At 53.9% G+C, this 24,938-nt stretch overlaps 3 protein-coding genes across 11 annotated transcripts in view; 1 reads left to right on the top strand and 2 right to left on the bottom strand.

Annotated features, from left to right (window-relative positions):
- Positions 1-891: 891 nt before the first annotated feature.
- Positions 892-16,357, bottom strand: GEMIN7 (gem nuclear organelle associated protein 7). Of its 6 annotated transcripts, none has more exons than XM_025366376.1 (3): positions 16,064-16,357; positions 11,945-12,067; positions 892-1,703 (listed from the first exon to the last, which is right to left on the bottom strand). In XM_025366376.1, the coding sequence occupies exon 3, from the start codon at positions 1,693-1,695 to the stop codon at positions 1,300-1,302; it is 396 nt and encodes a 131-aa protein (XP_025222161.1). In that variant the 5' UTR covers positions 1,696-1,703; positions 11,945-12,067; positions 16,064-16,357; the 3' UTR covers positions 892-1,299. The 6 variants fall into 6 exon arrangements, with proteins under 6 accessions (XP_025222161.1, XP_025222157.1, XP_025222159.1 ...); XM_025366372.1 differs by lacking the exon at positions 16,064-16,357 and adding an exon at positions 12,584-12,699; XM_025366374.1 differs by lacking the exon at positions 16,064-16,357 and adding an exon at positions 12,682-12,694.
- On the top strand, positions 1,421-20,702 carry ZNF296 (zinc finger protein 296). Of its 2 annotated transcripts, XM_025366364.1 has the most exons (4): positions 1,421-1,741; positions 15,022-15,810; positions 16,024-16,173; positions 19,625-20,702. In XM_025366364.1, exons 2-4 carry the CDS (start codon positions 15,513-15,515, stop codon positions 20,602-20,604), a joined length of 1,428 nt encoding a protein of 475 aa, XP_025222149.1. In that variant the 5' UTR covers positions 1,421-1,741; positions 15,022-15,512; the 3' UTR covers positions 20,605-20,702. The 2 variants fall into 2 exon arrangements, 1 of the variants encoding a protein (XP_025222149.1); XR_003116827.1 differs by lacking the exons at positions 15,022-15,810; positions 16,024-16,173; positions 19,625-20,702 and adding an exon at positions 6,216-6,531.
- A 539-nt stretch (positions 20,703-21,241) lies between these two features.
- The window catches only part of CLASRP (CLK4 associating serine/arginine rich protein), a 34,493-nt gene continuing 30,796 nt past the window's right edge, over positions 21,242-24,938 (bottom strand). For 2 of the 3 annotated variants that reach the window (XM_025367604.1, XM_025367605.1), the window contains 8 exons: positions 24,483-24,746; positions 24,025-24,064; positions 23,607-23,667; positions 22,979-23,037; positions 22,855-22,901; positions 22,007-22,089; positions 21,637-21,661; positions 21,242-21,396 (listed from right to left, as the gene is read on the bottom strand). In XM_025367604.1, the coding sequence (XP_025223389.1) occupies positions 21,354-21,396; positions 21,637-21,661; positions 22,007-22,089; positions 22,855-22,901; positions 22,979-23,037; positions 23,607-23,667; positions 24,025-24,064; positions 24,483-24,746 (622 nt within the window). In that variant the 3' untranslated portion in view covers positions 21,242-21,353. Of the gene's footprint in view, positions 21,397-21,636; positions 21,662-22,006; positions 22,090-22,854; positions 22,902-22,978; positions 23,038-23,606; positions 23,668-24,020; positions 24,065-24,482; positions 24,747-24,938 lie in introns of all 3 variants that reach the window. The other variant, XR_003116888.1, reaches the window with a different exon arrangement.

The raw sequence follows: 24,938 nt of genomic DNA, 5'->3' as shown, positions 1-24,938 counted from the left end.
GGTGACAAGGCTGGTGGGTCACCGAGGCAAGAACAAACCAGCGCGAGCTCAAGCCACACCCCTAGGCTCAGACCCAACGCTTGACATTCGCCGCCGCACTTTCGCCACGCTTTCCCAAGCGCACCCGGCAAAATGAAGGAGGCGGGGCTGAAACCATAAAAGGGGACTGCGCGGAGCGAGCCGCGTCGTCGCCAAGGCAACTCGAGAGCTAAGCGTAGCGAACCGACTGATGGCAGCTGAGGTTGCTCCTGGCGCGGTTCATCATCGGCCGCCGCACTTTCGCGACTGAGACAAAACGACGCTCACCTTTACTTAATGGAAGGCTTCGCTTACATCCTGAATTTAAGGGAACTACAGAAGGGGACAGAAACTGCTTTCTTTTTAAACAATGCCCTGAAAGGTTACTAGTGACAGGGGGCTTAGTGAAGCGCGTGATGTGAACGGCCAAGCTACAAGGCTGGAGAGAAAAGAGGAGGGGGATGAAGTTGCACTCTGATCGCGATTCCTCGGCCTTTTGTCAGGGGCGCCGCCACTCGGGATCCGACCATTCGCCTCCAACGAGGGGACAGCGAATCTGCTGTCGTGTGCAGTCCACAGCAACCACAGGTGGGGCAACAGGAGGAGCGCTTGGGCACGACCACGTGACCCAACACGAGCCACCGCCCGCCCCAAAATGAAATCAAATCCTAATCTCCCAATCCCGGCATTCCGGTCACTCCAGCATTTCCAGGAGACTTGCGGCCCTGCAGCCCCTACACCTTTATCTGGGCTCCTGTCCTACTTGGCCCAGCTCCACTGGATTCAGCCCTGGGACAACCACCCTACCAGCTCCTAAAGATTATTCCATCCCCGTGGGTATACTTAATTAAAGAAAGAAAAACAGGAGTCGAATTTTCCTGGGGTAACTGGTTCTTTAGCAGCAGAGGAGCACTGGGGAGTATCTTCAGGGTGGCTGAACTTTGCAGCCTCTTTAATAACGCCCCCCTGTGCAGGTTGTCTCCTTTATCACCCCACCCCGATGCCCTGGTCTTCAAGAAATGGCAGCAGGCCCATCTTTCTGTAGGGTTCAGAGTTCTGTGAGGTAGAGCATGCCTTCCAGTGGGATCTTAGAATCCCTAGAGTTGCAGAATTTTACTGACTAGACCCAGGAGGTCTCAGGAGTCCAGACTTGCTTAAAGCTTGGCTGAAAATTCCAAGGGAGCTCATAACTCCGTGGGGCCCAGAGTTCCTGGCTCGGGAACATTGGGAGGCCTGGGATACAGTGGCTCAGCCTCAAGCAGAAAAGTGAACACAATGTCTCTATGGCTTGAAGGTGTATGAAATAATGTCACTACATCGGAGCAGCGCCTCTGCTTGCACACCTATGGGAGTCTGCAGCTGTGACACGTAAAAGTTGGCCACATCCAGGTCGGTGGCTCCGAAGTGGGCGGCCACACGCACACCCTCGTGCAACGTGAAGCTCACCTGACGACCCACCATGGCCAGCAGGCTGCGGAGGTAACGCTCCCGAAGGGCGGCTCGGGCCCGCTGCTCCTGGAATTCCAGGGATTCTTGAGCTATGGGACACTCCTGGATTTCAGGAACCTCTGGCCTCAGGGGGGCTCTGCGTCCATCAGGGGCAAAGCCACGGCTGAAGCCATCGGGGCCCCGGGGCAGCCGGAGCACAGGTACAGGAATGGTCACTGGAGTTTGCATTGTCTTGGCTGTTGAGTGAAGAAAAAGGGCAGGAAGTCATTACATGGTAAGCAAGGGGCTAATGGAGGAGGGAGGAGTGGAAGCAGAGGCTGGTCTACCTAGGCAGCTCCACTTCACCTGTCCCAAACCGATCCACCTCGCTAAAATCTGTGCCATCAATCCCCAGTGGCTTGGATCAGAAACAAAGTGTCACATGCACAAAAACATGAGCCCCATGAAGGTAAAGACCTTTGTCTGCTTTTAAAACAGCTTTATCTCAACTTCCAGGCAATAAATATTTGCCAAAAGATGAACCCGGCCAGGCATGGTGGCTCATGCCTGTAATCCCAGCACTTTGGGAGGCCAAGGCAGGAGGATCACTTTGAAGCCGGGAGTTTGAGACCAGGCTGGGCAATATAGTGAAATCACATTTCTACAAAAAAAAAAAAAATTATTTTACATTAGTTGGGCTACTCAGGAGGCTGAGGGAGAAGGATTAGTTGAGCCCAGGAGATGGAGACTGCAGTGAGCCGTAATCGTGCAACTGCACTCCAGCTTGGGTGACAGAGTGAGATGCTGTCTCTTAAAAAAGAGAACAAACCCCACCTTTCTCTCACACACAACCCATCCAATCCATCAGGAAATTCTATATTCTAGATAGACTCCCACTCACACAGGAGCTAGCTTGAAAGGTCTCCAAGTGGCCAAATCTGGAATTATTTGAATACAATAATGTTAGTGACAGATTATAACCCACTGGGTAAAACAGAAATCCATAATCCATACTGATAATAAATAAATGAATAAGGAAGAGAAGAAAAATATAATCCTTACTGTAGACTGGCAAGTAAATAAATATAAAAGGAATAGATGTAAAAATGTGTGGATAGGGCCGGGTGCAGTGGCTCACACCTGTAATCCCAGAACTTTGGGAGGCCAAGGTGGGCGAATCACTTGAGGTCAGGAATTCCAGACCAGCCTGGCCAACATGCTGGTAGAGGCGAAACGCCGCCTCTACCAAAAATACAAAAATTAGCTGGGTGTGGTGGCATGTGCCTGTAGTCCCAGCTACTTGGGAGGTTAAGGCAGGAGAATCATTTGAACCCAAAAGGCAGAGGCTGCAGTGGGCGGAGATCGCACCACAGCACTCCAGCCTGGGTGACAGAGTGAGACTCTGTGTCAAAAAAAAAAAAAAAAAAAAAAACACGGATGGGAGTTAGATGAAGTATAAGGTAGCTACATAGTATTAACAGACTCATAAGATATTCATTCACTGTAAGGGGCAAACACAAATTTATAGTGGAGGAACCTGGTACGCACCCCCTTAACTTAGTGATCAAAGCCAACATCTCCAGGAATGGGACACTAAGAAGGACAGGGCACCACTTCTGTGTTATTCCTTTTTTTCTTCTTAAAGAGACAGGGTCTCACTATGTTGCCGAGGCTGTTCTCCAACTCCTGGCCTCAAGTGATCTTCCAGCCTCTGGGCCAAACAAGGACAACGGGGACAGGCATGGTGGCTCACACCTATAATCCCAGCACTTCGGGAGGCCGAGGTGAGAGGATTGCTTGCGTTCAGGAGTTCAAGACCAGCCTGGGCATCATGGTAAGACCTTGTCTTTACTAAAAATAAAAACTATTAGCCAGGCATGACAATGTACTCATGTAAGTCCCAGCTACTCAGAAGACTGAGGTAAGAGAATCACTGGAGCCCTGGAAGGTTGAAGCTGCAGTGAGCTATGATCGCGCCACTGCACTCCAGCCTGGGCAAGAGTGAGACTTTGTCTTAGAAAAAACAAAAACAGCCCAACTAACCTGGGCTTTTCAAAAATATTAAAGTCATGGCCAGGCACGGTGGCTCACGCCTGTAATCCCAGCACTTTGGGAGGCCAAGGCGGCTGGATCAAAAGGTCAGGAGATCGAGACCATCTTGGCTAACAAGGTGAAACCCCATCTCTACCAAAAATACAAAAAATTAGACGGGTGTGGTGGCGGGGCCTGTAATCCCAGCTACTCAGGAGGCTAAGGCAGGAGAATGGCATGAACCCGGGAGGTGGAGCTTGCAGTGAGCCGAAATTGCACCACAGCACTCCAGCCTGGGCAACAAAGCAAGACTCTGTCTCAAATAAATATATATATATATATTAAAGTCATAAAAGACAAAGAAAGGCTGAGAAAAAAAAATGTATAAGGCTGGAAGGAGTGTCTCACACCTGTAATCCCAGCACTTTGGGAGGCAGAGGTGGGCAGATCACTTGAAGTCAAGAGTTCAAGACCACCCTGGCCAACATGGCAAAACCCCATCTCTACTAAAACTACAAAAATTAGTCAAGCATGGTGGCAGGCACCTGTAATCCCAGCTATTCAGGAGGCTGAGGCAGGAGAATCGCTTGAACCTGGGAGGCGGATGTTGCAGTGAGCCCAGATGGCGCCATTGTATTCCAGCCTGGGTGACAGAGCAAGACTTTGTCTCAAAAAAAAAAAAAAAAAAAAGAAAGAAAGAAAAAAGAAATATACACACACACACACATTTATTTATTCACAACCTAACACTTCTCACTTCTTCCAGTGCCAGCATTCTGCTGCCGTCACAGACGCTTCCTGCCTAGAGTACTGTAGTGAACTCCCCTCTGGGACCCTGGCTTCCACCTTCACCACCCCCAGTCTACAACCCACACCCTGTTTGTCAATGCCCGAGTCAGATCACATGTCTTCTCTGCTCAGAGCCCTCTTGTGGCTTCTGTCTTGCTCAGAGACAAAGTCAAAGTCCTCACCACAGCCCTGCTGACCCTGTGAGCTCTGGATCCTGCCGGCACCCTCGTGGTGTACCACGCTTGCTCTCCCCACCCCAGCCACACAGGCCTCCTCGCTGATTCTCAGGCACGATGCCTGGCAGTCCCTTCTTGGGCCCTTGCACTTTCGGTTCCCTGTATCTGCCTGCATCGCCTTTCCCTCCGTAAGCTTCAAGGTGGCCACCTTGCTTTTCCCACTGCTGGATCTCCAGCCCCCAGAAAACTGCCTGCCATAGAGACCAATGAGAATTCATGAATGGGCCGGGCATGGTGGTTCACGCCTGTAATCCCAGCACTTTAGGGGCTGAGGCTAGAGGATCACTAGAGGTCAGGAGTTCGAGAGCAGCCTGGCCAACATAATAAAACCCTGTCTCTACTAAAATACAAAAATTAGCCGGATGTGGTGGCGCATGCCTGTAATCCCAGCCACTTGGGGAGCCTGAGGCAGGAGAATCACTTGAACCCGGGAGGCAGAGGTTGCAGTGATCGGAGGTCGTGCCGCTGTACTCCAGCCTGGGCAACAGAGCAATACTCTGTCTCAAAAACAAACATTGGCCGGGCACGATGGCTCACGCCTGTAATCCCAGCACTTTGAGAGTCTAAAGCAGGTGGATCACAAGGTCAAGAGTTCGAGACCAGCCTGGTCAACATGGTGAAATCCCATCTCTACTAAGAATACGAAATTTAGCTAGGCATGGTGGCACATGCCTGTAATCCCACCTACTCAGGAGGCTGAGGCAGGAGAATTGCTTGAACCCGGGAGGCAGGGGTTGCAGTGAGCCGAGATCTCACCACTGCATTCCAACCTGGGTGACAGAGCAAGACTCCTCTCAAAAAAAACAAACAAACAACAAAATAAATGAAGAGTGGAGATCCCAGGCTGGTTTGGCTATGAGACCTCAGTAAGAGACAGCTTTCTCTTCCATTGTATGGAAAAATAGCCCCAATTGCTGCCTATGCTGTTATTAGGATTCAACAGGCTCCTGCCAGACAGGGCCTGGCACATACTAGGTTCTCCATAATAGTGAACTGCTCTTATTGTTAGTATTGCTGTGTGACCTGGGGTTAAACAGCTTGACTAATCTGTGCTCTGTTTCCCCATCTGTAAAACAGAGCTCTAACTCACAGGGCTGGCATGGGGACTCAATGACCTAACTAACCTATGATGTCTGGCACATGTCTGCAACATATGAAGCACTATGCTATGATGTCAAACACATATAGGGAAATGCCAGCCTTGTGGGTACAGACCTGAGAGAGGAGGACGTACGTTTTAGCAGCTGTACCACTCCCTGTGGCTCTCCTCACCACTCCCTGTGGTGGGCCTCTCCTCTCTAAAGCCTAGTGAGGACTAACTGAGCTGAGTGACAAGCGTTGGGTACCCAGGACCCTGGGGCCAGGCACAGAAGGGAGGTGACTGAAATTGTCCTTTTTCTTTCTTTTTTGGAGACAGTCTCACTCTGTCGCCCAGGCTGGAGTACAGTGGCGCCACCTTGGCTAACTGCAACCTCTGTCTCCCGGGTTCAAGAGATTCTTGTGCCTCAGTCTCCCGAGAAGCTGGGACTACAGACACACACTACCATGTCTAGCTACTTTTTGTATTTTTAGTAGAGACAGGGTTTCACCATGTTGGTCAGGCTGGTCTCCAACTCCTGACCTCAAGTGATCCGCCCACCTCAGCCTCCCAAAATGGTGGGATTACAGGTGTGAGTCACTGTGCCTGGCCTAAATTGTCCTTTTTCTTATTAGGCTCTTCCTGTCTCTGCACATGAACTATGAGCTCCTTGCAAGACAGGACCCTGCAGATAGGCCAAGGATGTGAACCAGGGCTACTCAATCTGGACACTATTGACATTTGGGGCTAGATAATTATCTGCTGTGTTGTGGGGCCTGTCCAATGCATAGGTGTAGGGTTTAAGCAGCATCCTGGCCTCTGCCCCCTATTAATAGATACCAGTAGCATCCCCTCTTCAAGTTATGACAGCCAAAAATGTCACCACTGGTGAACAGTGAACTGGTGAATGTGAATTGCATCTCAATACAATGTTTTTTTGAAAAACGTCTCCATGAATTGTCAGACGTCTCCTGATAGCCCCAGATGAAACACTGATGCAGACAAACAGGTCACAAAGAGGGAGGAAGGAATAAAGATGGCTATAGAAGACATGCACATAGGCTGGGCGCAGTGGTTCCCGCCCGTGAGCCCAGCACTTTGGGAGGCCAAGGTGGGTAGATCACCTGAGGTCAAGACTAGCCTGACCAACATGGAGAAACCCCAACTTTACTAAAAATATAAAATTAGCCTGGTGGTGCATGCCTGTAATCCCAGCTACTTGGGAGGCTGAAGCAGGAGAATCACTTGAACTTGGGAAGCAGAGGTTGCGGTGAGCTGAGATTGCGCCATTGCACTCCAGCCTAGGCAACAAGAGTGAAATGCTGTCTCGAAAAATAAATAAATAAATAAAATTAGCTGGGCCGGGCATGGTGGTGGGCTCCTGTAATCCCGCCTACTCAGGAGGCTGAGGCAGGAGACTCGCTTGAACCCGGGAGGCAGAGGTTGCAGTGAGCTGAGATATTGCGCCACTGCACTCCAGTCTGGGCAACAGACCGTGACCCCATCTCAAAAACAAACAAATGCCCCCAAAATAGCCAGGCATGGTGGCACATGCCTGTAATCCCAGTTACTCAGGAGGCTGAGGCATAAGAATCACTTGAACCTGCGAGCCAGAGGCTGCAGTCAAGGTCATGCCACTGCACTCCAGCCTGGACAGCAGAGCAAGACTCTGTCTCAAATAAATAAATAAACAAATAAATAAAAATTTTAATTAACTTTATTTTATAGAGATGAAGTCTCACTATATTGCCAAGGCTGGTCTCCAGTCTGGGCTCAAGCGATCCTTTTGCCTCGGCCTCCCAAAGTGCTGGGATTACAGGCCCTGAGCCACCACGCCCGGCCACTAAATTTTAATTTTAGAAAGGAAGAGGCAGCTGGGCACGAGGTGGCTCATGCCTGTAATTCCAGCACTTTGGGAGGCTAAGGCAGGTGGATCACTTCAGCCCAGGAGTTTGAGACCAGCCTGGGCGACATAGCAAAATCCCATCTCTAGAAAAAAATAGAAAAATTAGCCGGGCAAAGGGTACGCTCCTGTAGTCCTAGCTACTCAGGAGGCTGAGATGGGAGGATCTAGTGCGCCCAAGGAGGTTGAGGCTGCAGTGAGATATGATTGCACCACTGTACTCCAGCCTGAGAAGAGTGAGACCCTGTCTCACAAAAAAAAAAAAAAAGAAAGAAAGAAAATGTTAAAAAGAGCGCTCCCTGTGAGGTATCTAAACCTCATCACCCACTCTGCATAATTAGCTGCCATATCTTACTGATCTCACATGCCCACAGGTGGCCCAAATAGAATCTTCCTTGGCAAAATTCTTTTTGAGACAGAGTCTCACTCTATCACCGAGACTGGAGTGCAGTGGGGCGATCTTGGCTCACTGCAACCTCTACCTCCCGGGTTCAAGCGATTCTCCTGCCTCAGCCTTCTGAGTAGCTGGGGTTACAGGCACACGCCACCACGCCTGGCTAATTTTTGTATTTTAGTAGAGATGGGGCTTCACCATGTTGGCCAGGCTGGTCTCCATCTCCTGGTCTCAGGTGACCCGCCCTGCCCACCCCGCTCGGCCTCCCAAAGTGCTGGGATTACAAGTGTAAGCTGCCGCGCCCGGCCAGCAAAATTGTTTTTATTTTAACTTTATTTTATTTTTCTTCTTGGCAAAATATATAGCAGAGGTCTGTGAACCTTCTCTGTAAAGTATTTTACTGTCACTGCTCAGCTCTGCCAAGTAGCACAATAGCACTCATAGAGAATATGGAAACAAATGAACATGGCTGTTCTCCAACAAAACCTTACTTACTGGGACTGAAATTTGAATTTTCTATCATTTTTATGCACCAAAGGAAAGTTTTCTAGCCAGGTGCGGTGGCTTACAACTATAATCCCAGCACTTTGGGAGGCTGAGGCTGGAAAACTGCTTTAGCACAGAAGTTCAAGACCAGCCTGGGCAATGGAGCAAAACCCCATCTCTACAAAAAAAAAAAAAAAAAATTAGCTGGGCATGGGTGGTGTGCGACTGGAGTCCCAGCTACTAAGGAGACAGAGGTGAGGGGATCGCTTGAGCCCAGTAGGTGGAGGCTGTAGTGAGCTGTAACTGTGCCACTGCACTCCAGCTTGACTGACAAGAGTATGAGACCCTGTCTCAAAAAAAAAAAAAAAAAAAAAAAATTCACTCATCCACATTATCCAGCATTATCAGCACATCATGTGAGTGCCTGCTGTGTGCATGACCCACGCTGGGCAGTCTTGGAAACACATCTAGGACTGACACAGCACAGTTCCGCCCTTGTGGGCTCATAGTCCAATAGGGGACACAGACCTGTCCTCAGGCAGTGATGACCCAGAGTGAGCAGGGCTGGAATAAAGGAGTCCAGAGGAGACATCTGACCAGCCTGGGGGACATGGGGTAGTTTCAAGGGAGCCCAAGAAAGATCCCTAGGATGAGATTACATTTGAGCATAGACCTGAATGAAATTAGGAATGGAGCCATGTGGAGATTCCAATCAGAGCGAAAAGCAAAATGCAAAGATCATGGAAAGGGTGGCTTTGGGGCGTAGCAAGGAGGCCAGTGTGGAGGAGGTGGCAACAGGAACAGAGAGAGCGCCTTGTGGGCTGTGATGACAATTCGGGTCTCTACTCTGAGACTGAAGCTACTGGACAGTTCTGAGTGAAGGACGGACAGGATCTGGCTTAGGGTCCTCAGGATCCTCTGCCTGCTGCATGGACAATAAACAAGGAGACTGAAGGGAGACACTAGGAGTGCAATGAGGAGGTCACTGTAGGGGTCCAGGTGGAAGAAGGTGGTGTCTAGGATGGGCTGGGGACAGTGGGAATGGGGAGAAGTGGTCAGATTGGGCTATGTTTGAAAGGTCGAGGCTGGGCACAGTGGGTCACGCCTGCAATCCCAGCACTTTTGGAGGCTGAGGTGGGTGGATCACCTGAGGTCAGGATGAGACCAGCCTGGTCAACATGGTGAAACCTGCCTCTACTAAAAATACAAAAGTTAGCCGGGCATGGTAGCGCATTCCTGTAATCCCAGCTACTCGGGAGGCTGAGGCAGAAGAATCGCTTGAACCAGGGGGTGGAGGTTGAAGTGAGCGGAGATCGTGCCACGGTACTCCAGCCTGGGTGTCAGAGTGAGACTCCGTCTCCAAAAAAACAAAAACAAAAAAAAAGGTCAAGAGCCCTTGCTGATGGACAGGATGAGGGATATATAATTTGAGGAAAGAGCAGCCAAAGAAGACTCCAAGGATTTTTTGTTTTGTTTTGTTTTTTCCCTGACAGGTAAGACCACATGAATAGAATTAAGGGATATTTGCATTTTCTAATTTTTTTTTTTTTTTTTTTGAGGAGAGGGAGTGTGGCTCTGTCGCCCAGGCTGGAGCGCAGTGGCCAGATCTCAGCTCACTGCAAGCTCCACCTCCCAGGTTTACGCCATTCTCCTGCCTCAGCCTCCCAAGTAACTGGGACTACAGGCACCCGCCACCTCACCCGGCTAGTTGTTTTTTTTTTTTTTTTTTTTTTTTTTTTTGAGACGGAGTCTCGCGCTGTGTCACCCAGGCTGGAGTGCAGTGGCGGGATCTCGGCTCACTGCAAGCTCCGCCTCCCAGGTTCACGCCATTCTCCTGCCTCAGCCTCCGAGTAGCTGGGACTACAGGCGCCCACCACCACGCCCGGCTAGTTTTTTGTATTTTTAGTAGAGACGAGGTTTCACCATGTTAGCCAGGATGGTCTCGATCTCCTGACCTCGTGATCCACCCGCCTCGGCCTCCCAAAGTGCTGGGATTACAGGCTTGAGCCACCGCGCCCGGCCCTAGTTTTTTGTATTTTTTAGTAGAGACGGGGTTTCACCGTGTTAGCCAGGATGGTCTTGATCTCCTGACTTCGTGATTCACCCGTCTCGGCCTCCCAAAGTGCTGGGATTACAGGCTTGAGCCACCGCGCCCGGCCTAATTTTTTTTTTTTTTTTAAGAGTCTGGCTCTTGTTACCCAGGCTGGAGTGCAGTGGCATGATCTCGGCTCACTGCAACCTCCGCCTCCCGGGTTCAAGTAATTCTCCTGCCTCAGCCTCCCCAGTAACTAGGACTATAGGCACGCACCACCACACCCGGCTAATTTTGTATTTTTAGTAGAGACAGGGTTTGGCCATGTTGGCCAGGCTGGTCTCGAACTCCTGATCCACCTGCTTCAGCCTCCCAAAGTGCTGGGATTACAGGCATGAGCCACCGTGCCCGGCCTTGCATTTTCTAATTTTTTAAAAAGCACATTTACTTATTTATTTACTTTGAGGTGAGGTCTCACTACATTGCCCACACTAATCTCCAACTCCTGGACTCAAGATATCCTCCCACCTCAGCCTTCCGAGAAGCTGGGATTACAGTCCCACGCCACCACGCCCTGCTTGCATTTTTTAATTTCTCTGACCACTGTCACTCCAATTTAGTCAGGCCTCACTAGCCCCTAGGGTCTTTCCTGAGCCTAGGTTAACACTTGAGTTTCAAGAGAAACACCCTAGTCTCCAGGGTGAGTACTTACTAAATGAATTAGATGAGGATTAGAGTGGCCAAAGAATTCTGTTAAATCCCTGGATAAAATGAAATTAAGGGAGGGTCAGTATGGGGCCTTGTATTCTCCATTAAGAAAAAAAACAAGGGAGATTTGGTCATATTGATGCAATCCCCATTTTCGTAAAGTGGCCAGTGAAGCTGGCAGGTCTTATCTTTCCTTGGGCTGGGTGCAGTGGTTCACACCTGTAATCCCAGCACTTTGGGAGGCTGGGGGTGGGGGGCGGATCACCTGAGGTCAGGAGTTTGAGACCATCCTGACCAACATGGCAAAACCCTGTCTCTACTAAAAATACCAAAAAAATAGCTGGATGTGGTGGCACATGCCTGTAATCCAAGCTACGCGGGAGGCTGAGGCAGGAGAATCACTTGAACCAGGGAGACGGAGGTGGCAGTGAGCGGAGACCGCCCCTCTGCACTCCACCCTGGGCAACAGAGACTCTGTTTCAAAAAAAAAAAAAAATCATTTCCTTGGTGCGAGCTAGAGGGTGGAGGAAGAGGGAGCAAACTCAGGCCCTCCCCTGTGCCCCATGCAGAAAGACAGACTGTGGAGCCAAGGTGTAACCTGATAAGAAACTGGTTTAAGAAAGGTCACACAGGGTGTGCCCAGGAGGGCAGAGGCAGGCATTATCCATTCTCCCTGGTGACCTGGCCCCAGAGGCCTTTATCCTTTCAGTCTCCAAGGCAAGGATTTCCGAAGGTTTCAGGGAAAAATGCCCAAGCCCATCCCCCACGACTTGCAAAACTAGTCTTTTACATTCAAGAGCCCAAAACTTAGGTCAAGGGCAGGGGCAAGGGTTTCACAGACCTCTCTCCTGGTAGCCTTGGTGCTCCAGAGAAGAGATCAGCTCAGTGGACAAACATTTGGCCAACTCTTCACAATTGCCAGGGTGGGGAACCAGCTGAGTTGTCAACTGAGAAGCCACCAGACCTAATTAATTAACCAAGGTGCTGACGTGTCCACAGACACACATACGCACACCATCGGCTGCTGAATCTTGATGCAAATTAGTTAAATGGGGCCACCCGAGAAGGTCAGAACCCCAAGCACAGAATCTCACCCCTCCCCTTCTCCCCTGGGGTCGGTCAGTTTCCTTTGAATTCCGCCCTGACCACCCATTGCTCTCCTTTTCTTATACTAAGCAGGTCCTCCCGGCCCCCAGGCGTCCACTCCCCACACCGCCCTGGGCGTTCGGACTGGACGTTCTTCCCACCTCCTGGCTCAGACCGAGCGATTCCGCTCCAGGTAAAGCGGGATGACTGCCACCGATGCTGCTGTTATCGTGGCCATTTATTATTTTCCGGAGGAGGAGTTTTCCGCCTTCTCCCTTCTCCTCACCCCACCCGCGTGGGGCATTCCCGCAGCCGGCGATCGCCAAACAGTCCCTGATACTAGCGTCTGGGGACCAGAACGTCCCTCCAGCCGGCGCTGCAGGCGCGGTCCTGCCTCTTTCCGTTACTCCGGGCGTTGCACTGGGGTAGGCGTCCAGAGCTGGGGCCGGGGAGAGGGAACCTGCCGGCGACCCCCCACCACTCTGTACTCACCGAGGTCCGCGGCTACTGGCGCCCCCGCTTCCGCCGGCGTCCCAGCTGCAGAGGCCCGGGCAGGCCGCGAGCCGCGGAGCCTGGGTTCCGCCCGCGCCGCCGCTACTGCCCCACGTGGTCGCGGGCTGGCTCGCGGCTTTGCGGAGCACTTTGGTCCGATCTTCCTGCCTGCGAGTTAGGGGCGTCTGGGATGCCCATTTGCGGCAGGAAGAAACTGAGGCTCAGAGAGGGGAAGACTTCCTCCCTGTTGGGTTAAGGGCAGAGCTCGGTCTTTGCATCCCCATCCCCCTACACGTAGGCACTCCTACCCCTCGCTTCCAATGGGAACCCCCGCTCCTCTACAGGAAACCTGGAGATCATGGTTTCAGATGCCGCATACGAAGAAAGTAGCTGGGCTGGATCAGAGGCGGTCATTTTGTCCTCCAGTTCTCCCTGCAGTATCATTTTACAAAGGGGGAAACTGAGGCCTTGAGTGGGGAATATGAATCTCCCTATTCCAGGCCCAGTCAGAATTCACTTTCTCCATGCGGGGTCCTATTTACGCAGGGATCCTGTGGGCGTTTGCTTTCCACTAGATCACCAAGGCCTAGTGCCAGGTACACAATTTGATGCTTTGCAAATATCTGTTGAAAGAATATCAGGCACATAGTAGGTACTCAATAAATATTTGTGGACTTAACTATGAACGAGTAGGGGCTGTATTTATGAACAAAACAGACTCCCATCCTGCCTTCTAGAACCCATGTTCTAGTGGGGGTAGAAGGGACAGAATAGGGTAAAACGAGCAAATACGTAAACAAGATCCTTCAGGGTTTGATCAAAGTGATGTATGAAGAATAAAATAGGCCGGGCACGGTGGTTCACGCCTGTAATCCCAGCACTTTGGGAGGCTGAGGCGGGTGGATCACCTGAGGTCAGGAGTTGGAGACCAGCCTGGCCAACATGGTGAAACCCTGTCTCTACTAAAAATACAAAAATTAGCCGGGCGCCTGTAATCCCAGCTACTCCGGAGGCTCAGGCAGGAGAATCGCTTGAACCCGGAGGTGGAGGTTGCAGTGAGCTGAGATCGTGCCATTTGCACTCCAGCCTGGGCAACAAGAGTAAAACTCCATCTCAAAAAAAAAAAAAAAAAAGTAAAATAAGGGCAATGGGATAGTGGGTGGCTGGGTTCCATGGAACTTAAAATTGGGTGGTCTGAGGCTGAGTGCAGTGTCTCACATCTGTAATCTCAGCACTTTGGGACGCTGAAGCAGGAGGATCGCTTCAAGCCATGAGTTTCAGACCAACCAGGGCAACAAAGCAAGTCCCTGTCTCTATTAAAAACAAAATTTTTTTGAAAATTTAAAAATTACTTTATTTTAAAAAGGGTGATCAGAGGAGGCAGGATTGAAGAAACCACCTCAGATAACCCTCTAGTTCCAACCTGCCCTACCTCCTTTGACAGATGGAGAAGTGAGATCCAAGAGGGGACTGGGGACAGATGGAGGTCATGGAGTGTAATTTGCAAGGCCTTCAGCAGGGTGGGGCTACTTTAGATACTGTTGGTCAGGGCCCTCTGCTCTCAGGAGGACAATGGAGCCCTGACCTGAATAACAATGCAGAATTCCAAGAGATCAGCATCTGAAATCAGCATCTGGGCTGGGGACAGCTGGGGGAGAACAGATTCTGGCCCTGACCTCAGGGGGCTTGCATTGGGTGGGGGAGAGGACAGTCCACAAGCAGTTCTATACTGCCATGAGGTCGGTGACAGGAAGGAAAGAATACTCATCAGGGATTGAGGGTGGAGCAGGGTGTTGATGCCACTTCAAACAGTGAGCAGAGAGAAATGCTTAGGGGAGGGAAGTTCAAGGAGGCGGAGTGGAGGCAGGTGAACTGCTTGGCTATTTGGTTTTAATGGCGACTTCTGGTCTAGGAACAGAGTTGATGTGTATGATTACAGTCCTCCTCTGCTCAAAACCCTCCCAAGGCTCCAGTCTCAGGAACACCAAAAGACCTTAAAGCGATCAAAATATTGCTTGGATCTGCCCCCATTTTTTCACTGAACTCAATTCCCAACCCGTATTGCCTCTCCCTTTCCTTGTAATTCCTCAATGCCCAGGTCCACTGGCTGGCTTCCTTCCCTCCAACCTCAGATCCACCATGCCCTTTCCCAGCACAGGGGAGAAAATTGAATCCCTCAACCCCAGTAACCCTCTCCGCCTTTCCAGCTTTCTTTTGCTCCATGGCACTGGTCATCATCAAAGGCCATCTATATTTTACATAGTTATGTTTATAGTGTCTTCCCCCACCGTCTAAACTCCGTGCAGGCAAACGTCTGTTTGTTCCCTCCTGTATTCCCAGTGCTTCAAACAGAGTCTGGCGCACAGGAGGCACTCAGTGAATGCTTGCAAAATGAATTTTTATTGTAATGCATTAAATGAAATAGCCCAGATTACTATTAAGCACCTAATAACAAACGTGACCGACTATTTTCTCCCTTGGGGGTGTGTGTGGGCATCCCGTGTCTCAGTTTCACCCGCCCTAAAATGGGATCAGGGATAGCTGTTTCAATGCCTTGTGGGAATTCGGTGTGATTAAATTTGGTCACTAAGCCAAGCGCAGGGGGCACTGCCTAGATTGAGTTAGGCCGCCGGCAGGGCCCCAGCTGCGCGGCTCGGTCCCCTCCCATCAGGCCCCGCCCTGGTAGGCGGAGCCACGGGCCCGGCCAGCACGTGTAAGAGTTCGCAGTGGGTCGCCGCAGTCACTCACCTGAGCGCGCACGGTCCGCGCGTCCTCCGCTCGTGCGTCCTCCGCCCGCCCGCCTGCTCGCCCGCTCGCCCGGCCCGCGACTCATGTCCCGCCGCAAGGCCGGCAGCGCGCCCCGCCGAGTAGAGCCCGCGCCCGCAGCCAACCCAGACGACGAGATGGAAATGCAGGACCTCGTCATCGAACTCAAGCCCGAGCCAGACGCGCGGTCCCAACAGGCCCCAAGACTGGGGTCCTTCTCCCCGAAGGAGGTGTCCTCGGAGGGGCGGTTTGGCGGCGAACCCCACCACTCCTCTGGCCCCATGCCCGCCGGGGCCGCCCTTCTCGCCCTCGGCGCGCGGAACCCGTGGACTCTGTGGACACCGCTGACCCCGAACCTTCCCGGTGAGCGCCCCGGGCCCTGGGCCCACCCTCCCTTACCTTTGACCATCGGGTGGGACCCCTCCCTTTGGGCATGGGCCCCTCGCCCTGCCTTATCTCTTTCGCCCCGTCCTGCCCCCCAGGCTCCCTTCTGACCTTCGGTTTCCCCTCTCCTTCGGCACCCTCAGCCCCCATCCTGGCCCCACCCTACGCTCACCACCCGCTTCCTCCCTGCAGACCGCCAGCCCTGGACCGACAAACACCCAGATCTGTTGACCTGCGGCCGCTGCCTGCAGACCTTCCCGTTGGAGGCCATCACTGCCTTCATGGACCACAAGAAGCTGGGCTGTCAGCTCTTCAGAGGCCCCAGCCGCGGCCAGGGCTCAGGTGAGTAAAGCCGGGTGCAGTCCCCCTCTCAAGTTCAAGGGCTGGGCTTCCTGCTGGAGAGGGACTGGGCTGGACGGCAGGGCACTGAGCACTACTTCCCCTTTCTCGCTTCCCATCGGGTGCAGCCTAGGCGTGGCCAGGGCCTGCCCGTCCTGGGGCAGGGACTAGTGGTGGTGGTGGGAAGGCGGGGGCAAGGGTGGTTGGGCAGGGAAGGAGGGCCGCCTACAGGGTGTGGCCAGCCCCAGAAGACTAGCCCGGGATTTTGCCCCCCACACACACACCCCAACCTGGTTTCACTTCTCCTTCCCCTTGGCCAGAAATAACTGGCCAGGTGGCTGGACCAGGGTGGCAGTAGGGGGGGACCTCTGGGGAGGGCAGTGGCCGGGGGGATGGGGAGTGGAGGCCAGCTGGAATGGGGAGGTTGCCACCTCCTCCTGTCTGTCAATTCTGATTGAGGTGCTAGTACAGCTAACTGTTCCGAGCCAGGGAAGGGGCTTCTGGCTTCCCTTGGTGATGGAATCTCCCAGCACTGCATGGTGGGAATCCCCTGGTTTGAGCGAGCTCCCCGGGGCTGGACACCAGGGTTCCTCCTCTTGGGAGGGAATTAAAATCCTTCACGTGGCACTTGACCCTTGGTGAGCTTTTGGTCAGTGTTGGCTGCAGGGCTTAATCCAAACCTAATTTCCAGCCCCCACCCCTTGCCCTCCTGAGACTTTTGAGAAGGAATTATTTAGGGTTGGGCCAGGGAGGGTCTGGTGGTGGGAAAGAGGAGGGGCTTGTGACTGATTGAATCGGCTTTAGAGTTGGAGCATGGAGAGTGGCCTGGCGAGTGAGCGAGGAGGGAGCGAGGGTCTGTGATAGAATTGCTGGAACAAAACACTGCAGGGCTTGGAGAATCGTGGGCACCTTGGTTTCACAGGCTCTGCAGTTTGAGCGCTTATGTGGACCTAAGCTCTCAACCATTCCCCAAGTGAGGTCACAACCACTCTTGAAAGGGAGGGGATCTCTAGGGTCCCTGAATTCTAGCAACTGAGGCACATAGAGGACTATGTCTTGCCCAAGGTCACACAACTAGGGAGCAGAGAAGTCTGAATTTGAGTGCAGGCCAGGCCTGTGTTCTTGACCCGGGACTGGTTGTATCACAAAGGTTGTCTCATCCAAGACTCTAGAATTTGAAAAATGGAAAGGCTAGTTCAGTTAGGAAGTGTCCTCTGAGAGTACCCCGAAGGTCCAGATAAAAATCCAAGTTCAGGTTTGGGGGCTCTCAATTTGAGATCCATGTAGAGGGTGGGGAACCCAGGTCACTACCACCTGTTTACTATGTGGCCACTAAGCTTTCTCTGTAGCTATCCCCATTATTATTATTATTATTATTTTGAGGCGGAGTCTTACTCTGTCACTCATGCTGGAGGCTGTGGCACAATCTCAGCTCACTGCAACCTCCGCCTCCCAGGTTCAAGTGATTCGGCCTCAGCCCTCCAGGTAGCTGGGACTACAGGCGTGTACCACCATGGCTGGCGAGTTTTTGTATTTTTGGTAGAGACAGGGTTTCACCATGTTGACCAGGCTTAGTGTGTCAAAATCCTGACCTCAGGTGATCCGCCTGTCTCGGCCTCCTGAAGTGCTGGAATTACAGGCATGAGCCACCACGCCCAGCTATCTCAATTACTTTAAAAATTATTTTTATTAAACCAAAATTCCTTTTTTTTTTTTTTTTTTTGAGACAGAATCTTGCTTTTGTCACCCAGGCTGGAGTGCAGTGGTAGGATCTTGGCTCACTGCAACCTCTGCCTCTTGGGTTCAAGCGATTCTCCTGCCTTAACCTCCCAAGTGGCTGGGATTACAGGTGCCCGTCACCACGCCTGGCTATTTTGTATTTTTAGTAGAGACAGGGTTTCATCGTGTTGGCCAGGCTGATTTCAAACCCCTGACCTCAAGAGATCCACCCGCTTCAGCCTCCCAAAGTGCTGGGATTACAGATGTGAGCCACTGCCCCCGGCCTAAACCAAAAATCTTATTAAAAAACCTCTGTTCCCAGCTGGACATGGCGGCTCATGCCTGTAATCCCAGCACTTTGAGGGGCTGGGGTGAAAGGATTACTTCAGGCCGTAAGTTCAAGAATAGCCTGGGCAACGTGGCAGAGCCCCGTCTCTTTAAAAAATGCTAAATTAAAAATTTAAAGCAAATAAAAGCAAGCCTCTGTTCTGCCCTCTCCCCCTCCCCCAGCAGTCTGGATTGAAATCCCAGCTTTACCCCTTCCAAGCTGTGCCGCCCTGGGAAAATGCCTCTGTGCCTCAGTTTTCCTGTCTGGAAAACGGTGATCTTATTTTCCTGTCCTGAGGGAAAGCTGGGCTATGAGCCATGGCTCAGCACCTAGCATGTAGGAAGCGCTCACTGAATTAACGTAACTTTTTTTTTGAGACGGAGTGTCACTCTGTCGCCTGGGCTGGAGTGCAGTGGCGCAATCTCAGCTCACTGCAAGCTCCGCCTCCTGGGTTCACGCCATTCTCCTGCCTCAGCCTCCCAAGTAGCTGGGACTACAGGCCCGGCTAATTTTTTGTACTTTTAGTAGAGACGGGGTTTCACCATGTTAGCCAGGATGGTCTTGATCTCCTGACCTCGTGATCCGCTTGCCTCGGCCTCCCAAAGTATTGGGATTACAGGCTTGAACCACCGCGCCCGGCCAACCTAACTTTTCAAAAGGTTTTCAAACACATGGCCTAGCGCAGTGGCTCACGCCTGTAATCCCAGCACTTTGGGAGGCCAAGGTGGGAGGATCACTTGAGGCGGAGAGTTTGAGACCAGCCTGGCCAATATGGTGAAACCCCATCTCTACTAAAAATACAAAAATTAGCCAGGTGTGGTGGTGGGCACCTGTAATCCCAACTACTCGGGAGGCTGAGGCATGAGAATAGTTTGAGTCCAGGAGGTGGAGGTTGCAGTGAGCCGAAATTGCACTACTGCACCCTAGTCTGGGTGACAGAGTGAGACTGTCTTAAAAAAAATGGTTTTCCCATCCTGGCTAACACGTTGAAACCCTGTCTCTAATAAAAATACAAAAATTAGCCGGGCATGGTGGCGGGCGCCTGTAATCCCAGCTACTCAGAAGGCCGAGGTGGGAGAATAGCATGAACCCAGGAGGCAGAGCTTGCATTGAGCCATTGCACTCCAGCCCAGGTGACAGAGCGAGACTGTCTCCAAAAAAAAAAAAATGGTTTTCAAACACAAAGCCTCAGGTACTCAGCACCCACTCCACAGATTTTTCGTGTCCACTCCTCCTCTGAGCATCAGCTTCCTGGTCCTTCCGGAGTGTGTGTGTCTTGTTACTGCCAAGTCCTTGGCCCCTGCAGGAGTGCCTGTCCCACAGAAGGTGTCCAGCTGGCAGCTGTGAACTGCAACCCCCATGACTCCTTCCTCTCCGCACTAACACTCTGCCTCTTTTTCTTACCAGAACGAGAGGAGCTAAAGGCCTTGAGCTGCCTGCGCTGTGGCAAACAGTTCACAGTGGCCTGGAAGCTGCTGCGTCACGCCCAGTGGGACCATGGACTGTCCATCTACCAGACAGAATCAGAGGCCCCAGAGGCCCCGCTCCTGGGCCTGGCCGAGGTGGCTGCAGCCGTGTCGGCAGTGGTGGGGCCAGCAGCTGAGGCCAAGAGCCCCCGTGCAAGTGGCAGCGGCCTCACCCGGCGGAGCCCCACCTGTCCCGTGTGCAAGAAGACCCTCAGCTCCTTCAGCAACCTCAAGGTGCACATGCGCTCGCACACAGGCGAGCGGCCCTATGCATGCGACCAGTGTCCCTATGCCTGCGCCCAAAGCAGCAAGCTCAACCGCCACAAGAAGACCCACCGGCAGGTGCCGCCCCAGAGTCCCATCATGGCCGACACCAGCCAGGAGCAGGCCTCTGCGGCCCCTCCGGAGCCGGCTGCCCATGCCGCTGCTCCCGCCAGCACCCTCCCATGCAGCGGTGGTGAGGGGGCTGGAGCCGCCGCCACAGCAGGTGTCCAAGAACCCGGGGCTCCTGGCAGTGGGGCTCAAGCCGGCCCTGGTGGAGACACTTGGGGAGCCATCACCGCAGAACAGAGAACTGACCCTGCAAACAGCCAGAAGGCATCACCCAAAAAGATGCCCAAGTCAGGGGGCAAGAGCCGTGGGCCCGGGGGCAGCTGCGAGTTCTGTGGGAAGCATTTTACCAACAGCAGCAACCTGACGGTGCATCGGCGCTCGCACACCGGGGAGCGCCCCTACACCTGTGAGCTCTGCAACTACGCCTGCGCCCAGAGCAGCAAGCTCAACCGCCACCGCCGCATGCACGGCATGACGCCTGGCAGCACCCGCTTCGAGTGCCCTCACTGCCATGTGCCCTTCGGCCTGCGAGCCACCCTGGACAAACACCTCCGGCAGAAGCACCCTGAGGCGGCCGGGGAGGCCTGAGCCCAGGAAAGGCCGCCACTGTCCCTGGCACCGCCACCAACACCTGTTGACCTCCTCGTTTTTGCCCCCTTTTCCAAGTAAATTTCCCCTTTTATTTACACCCGTTTGGACTCTGGCTTTCTTGGGGTGCTGAGGTGGGGCAGGAGGCTTCCCCTCCTTGGGATGGACGGCTGGACAGACCGGTTTGGAGTGAGGGGGTGAGCGAACGGCCAGCCCCCAGTGCCTGCGGCGCCACAGGATTGGCACAGAAAGCCGCACTCCCAGTTCCTGGTGCGGGCGAGGCCAGGGCAGGGGCCAAGGCGAGGGCGGGGAGAGGCCTGGACCTGTCGCCAGAGGCCCCAGGCAAAGGGGCCCATGTGGGACATGCTGGGCCGACACCCTGTGTCCACACCTGCGGGCAGGTCTGGGGCCTCTCCCTTGGGACTGTGCCCTGGCCTGAGCAGGCCTCACTGAGCCATGGCAGGTTCTGATGAACAGGGGCCTGCCACTTAGCCATCAGATGTGGGCAAGATGTGCCACACAGGAAGCAATGGCACCTGGCCGGTAAACCAAAGCGCCCTCCCAGCTGGCTCTGCTGGCCAGTGGGCCCTGGGGTGGAAGAGCCCTGCACCAACCACACAGATGACACTGAGGCAGGTGACAGGAATTAAATAACTTTTGACTTTATTTCACTAGAGATAAAACCAGCAGCATCACAGCTTAAGCCCCTTACCCCACCCCCTTGTCCTCCCCACCCCTCCCTCTTCTGCCTAATGTCGGTAATGGGGGCTTCGGGATCGGGACCTTGAGCGCCTGGAAAGAGAAAGGGAGGGCCGTGAGAATGGGGTGTACACACATCAACACAGCTGGGGCCATGGAGGCTTCAGTGATCGGGGCACTTGTCTGTAGAGGAAGGGATGTTCCCCAAGGGATGAGACCAGCCCCTCCAACTGGAGGTGGGTACAGGGTGAGGCTGGAGGAATGAGAGCCAGGACCTCCCATCAAAGGACAAGTGTCACTTCCCAGAAAGTGGAGGGTCATGGGCTTCCTTACCTTCGAGAAGAGCTGTATTCTCGACCTGGAAAGAAAAGAGCAGATGAAGAGCAGCAAACATCCAGGGTCAGGGCCTCTTCCTTGACCTGGGGTGAGGTCCTCAAAACTGAACTTCAGGGGTTGTCTCCAAATGAGGGGACATTTCCAGAGAGTCCAGTGGCTGCGATTTGTGCCCCTCACCAGCCCATGCCGGAATGAGCACTTCTAATTTCTGCAGTCACCTTGTGACCAAAGCAATGTGTGTGTACGCGTGTGTGTCTTAAGAGCTTTCATTTCTGGAAGGCTAATGTGGAACTATTTTTTTTTTGTAACCCTGCCTGACACTTTTCTTTAAAGCCCCAGAGCCCTCCAGCCAGGTGGGGACACTCACTGTATCGGGGGGAGGGTGAGCGACTCTGCCGGCTGTACTGGCGTTCCCACTCTTCTCTCTCCTTCTCTCGGCGTTCCCGCTCCCTGCAAAGGCATGGCGTTAGCATCTGGCCGAGAACACTGGACACACTGAACTCAGGGAGGGCGGGTGCTTCCGACACCCTACTCTGAGAAAGACAATAAACCAAGGGGGCCGGTACTGCCACCAATCCCTGCTTGGAAAGGGGGCCCGAGGTTCAGAGGGACCCGAGCTGGCGGAGCTGACTGGAATCCCAGCCCCCTTCCTAGGAAAGCCTTGTGAAGAGAAGCAGGATAGTTCCATCATTTCCTGCCGCACTGGGGCACCTGCACACACTGAGGGTTGAAATGGTCTCCGTCACAGTGGCCAGGCTTGGCAACCCAATGGCTACATCTACTGGGTGCCTTCTCCGTGCCTGGCCTTGATCTTGTCAAATCCCCCCAACAGCCTGTGAGGTGGGACAATGACTCTGTCTCCACTTAGGAGATGAACAAACAGGCTGGGACAGGAGAAAGACCCATGGCAGTGGGTGGATGGGTAAGGGGTATCAGGAACAGCTTGCCAGGCCAACAGAACAGCAAAGGTGACTGGCACTTGGAGGCTGGAAGAGCTGGGACGAGGTTGCGGTGGCGGGAGGCAGGCCGAAATGGAGGGAGGAAATTCAGGAGGAGAGAAGCGGTGGGGCACAGCCCTGAGGGCCAGGCAGGGCTCTGCCTTTCATCCACCCACAGGGAGCTGGGCAGGGCTCGAGCCAAGAGCCCGTGGTGGGAAGGCCAGGAAGCCCAGGAGCAGGAGGTGTGGCTATGGGACAGGGAGGGGCAAGGTCTTACTTCATCCGGATCTTGCGGGCCATGGCTCGAAGCTCGTCTTCCCGCTCCTGCAGCAGACAGGGCTATGAGGACGTGGCCAGGCCAGCACCCACCCACCAGCCCAGCCCTCCCTTCCCCACTTCACCTGCCGCTCATGCTCCTGCTGGATCATCTTCTCCTGTGCCGCCTTCTTATCCGCCTTGACTGTAGGGAGGAAGATACACGGTGGCTGAGGGGTGCCCTTAAGAGCCCCGCTCTCTTTTTTTTTTTTGAGATGGACTCTCCCTCTGTCGCCCAGGCTGCGATCTCAGGTCACTGCAAGCTCCGCCTCCTGGGTTCACACCATTTTCCTGCCTCAGCCTCCCCAGTAGCTGGGATTACAGGAGCCCGCCACCATGCCTGGCTAATTTTTTGTATTTTTAGTAGAGACAGGGTTTCACCGTGTTAGCCAGGATGGTCTCGATCTCCTGACTTCGTGATTCACCCACCTTGGCCTCCCAAAGTACTGGGATTATAGGCGTGAGCCCACCGCGCCCGGCAAGAGCCCCACTCTCTAAAACGAGGAAGCTGAGCTCAGACAGGTCAACCTGACTGCAAAGGCCTCAGCATAGCGGCAGCGTAACTGATGCAAACCCACTCCTCCCCAGAGCACCTCCGCGCCTGCGCAGACTCTCCAGGGAAGGGCCAGGCCTCCCGAGGTGGTGCTGGGTCTCCTTGCTCCCACTGCCAAGGGGAAGAGCTGTGAAACCCTGGAGGGACGGGGCAGAACATACACTGCCTGTTCAGCGCCTTCTGCATCCTCAGTTTCAGCTTCTCCTGAGGCGTCAGCTTGGGCTGGGGAGGGGGGAGAAGAGGTGGGAGAGGGGGTGGGTGTCCCAGAGCTCCCACAACCCACCTCAGCCAAGAGCCTGGGGCTTTTGGGGCGGGGGGGGGAACGACGTGGGGAGGAGGGGCAGGCTGTGGACAGCCCTGAAGCTCCCAGAGGCTCAGTGACAGATGGAGCCCCAGTGTACAGTGAGGAGGGAAGAGGGATATGGTTCTCATGGGGGCAGACCCTTCCCCCGCTCCCCTCCCAGTCCCTGGGGCTGGATCTCCCAGCCCACCCGGGCCCCCCTGCAGGCCCACCAGGCCCAGCTCTTGGGCACTGCTGCTGACGGGAATTAGACGGGCGAGTTCCAAATTCTTACTGACTTTGGCAGCTCCTGTCTCTTTACCAGCGGCAGGTTCGGTCCTGGGTGGGGGCAGGGCCAGAGGACATGGTTGGGAGGGGGAAAGGACAGCTGCCACCTCTGACCCCAGCCTCAGCACTGCCCTCAGATCAGGTGGCCACGGCATGGGCCTTCTGAGGCCCCAGGGTGCAACCATGTCCCTCTCAGACCCCACAGAACCTGTAAGACTGGGCCCTGTTCCCTTCTGACCCTCATCAAGGACAAGGTTCTGACTGTGCAGATCCTCTAGGATTTGGTGTGTCCTCCTCAGACCCCCCAGGCCAGGGCTGTGTCCCCCTGAAATCCACCCTCCCAGGCCAGGGCCATACCCCGGCCCCCGGACCTCCTGGGGTAGGGCTGTTTCCCCAAAAAGAAAACGGTGACGTTCGCCCTCCCCACCTGAGGTTGGCAGCCCTCTTCCTCCAGACCCGCCCTGCTCACTTTTTCAGCTTCTCGCCCACAGCAGGGGACGCGGCCGGCCTGGTCAGCTTCTCTCTTGCGGGTGATGGCGAGGGGCTCTGGCTGCGGCTGCGGCTGCGGCTGCGGCTACGGCTCTGGCTGGGGCTGGGGCTGTGGCTGCGGCTGTGAGTCAGGCTGCGACTGCGGGACGGACTGAGGGACCAGCTGCTGCGGCTGCGGCTACTGCTGTGGTGCCTGAGGCCCCGGCCACCCCGCCTGTAGCGGTCCCCTGAGTGGGAGCGGCTCCTGGGGATGCAGCAGGGCGGGAGGACTGTGAGGCTCCAGGGACCCCAACCGCACCCCACCCTGGCTTCAGATCCACAGTCCTCCTTCCTGCAAGGCCCGGGGTGACGGGCTTGACTCTCCTCTCCTGCTACTCTCTCTCAGAAATGTCCCGAAGCGGCACTCTGGCCTCCCTCTGGCTACAGAGATGGCGTT

This window comes from Theropithecus gelada, chromosome 19, assembly GCF_003255815.1.
Source record: "Theropithecus gelada isolate Dixy chromosome 19, Tgel_1.0, whole genome shotgun sequence".
NCBI classification, from domain to species: Eukaryota; Metazoa; Chordata; class Mammalia; order Primates; family Cercopithecidae; genus Theropithecus; species Theropithecus gelada.
Note: the sequence above shows the minus strand (reverse complement) of the source record. Positions and strands in the feature narration are given on the sequence as shown.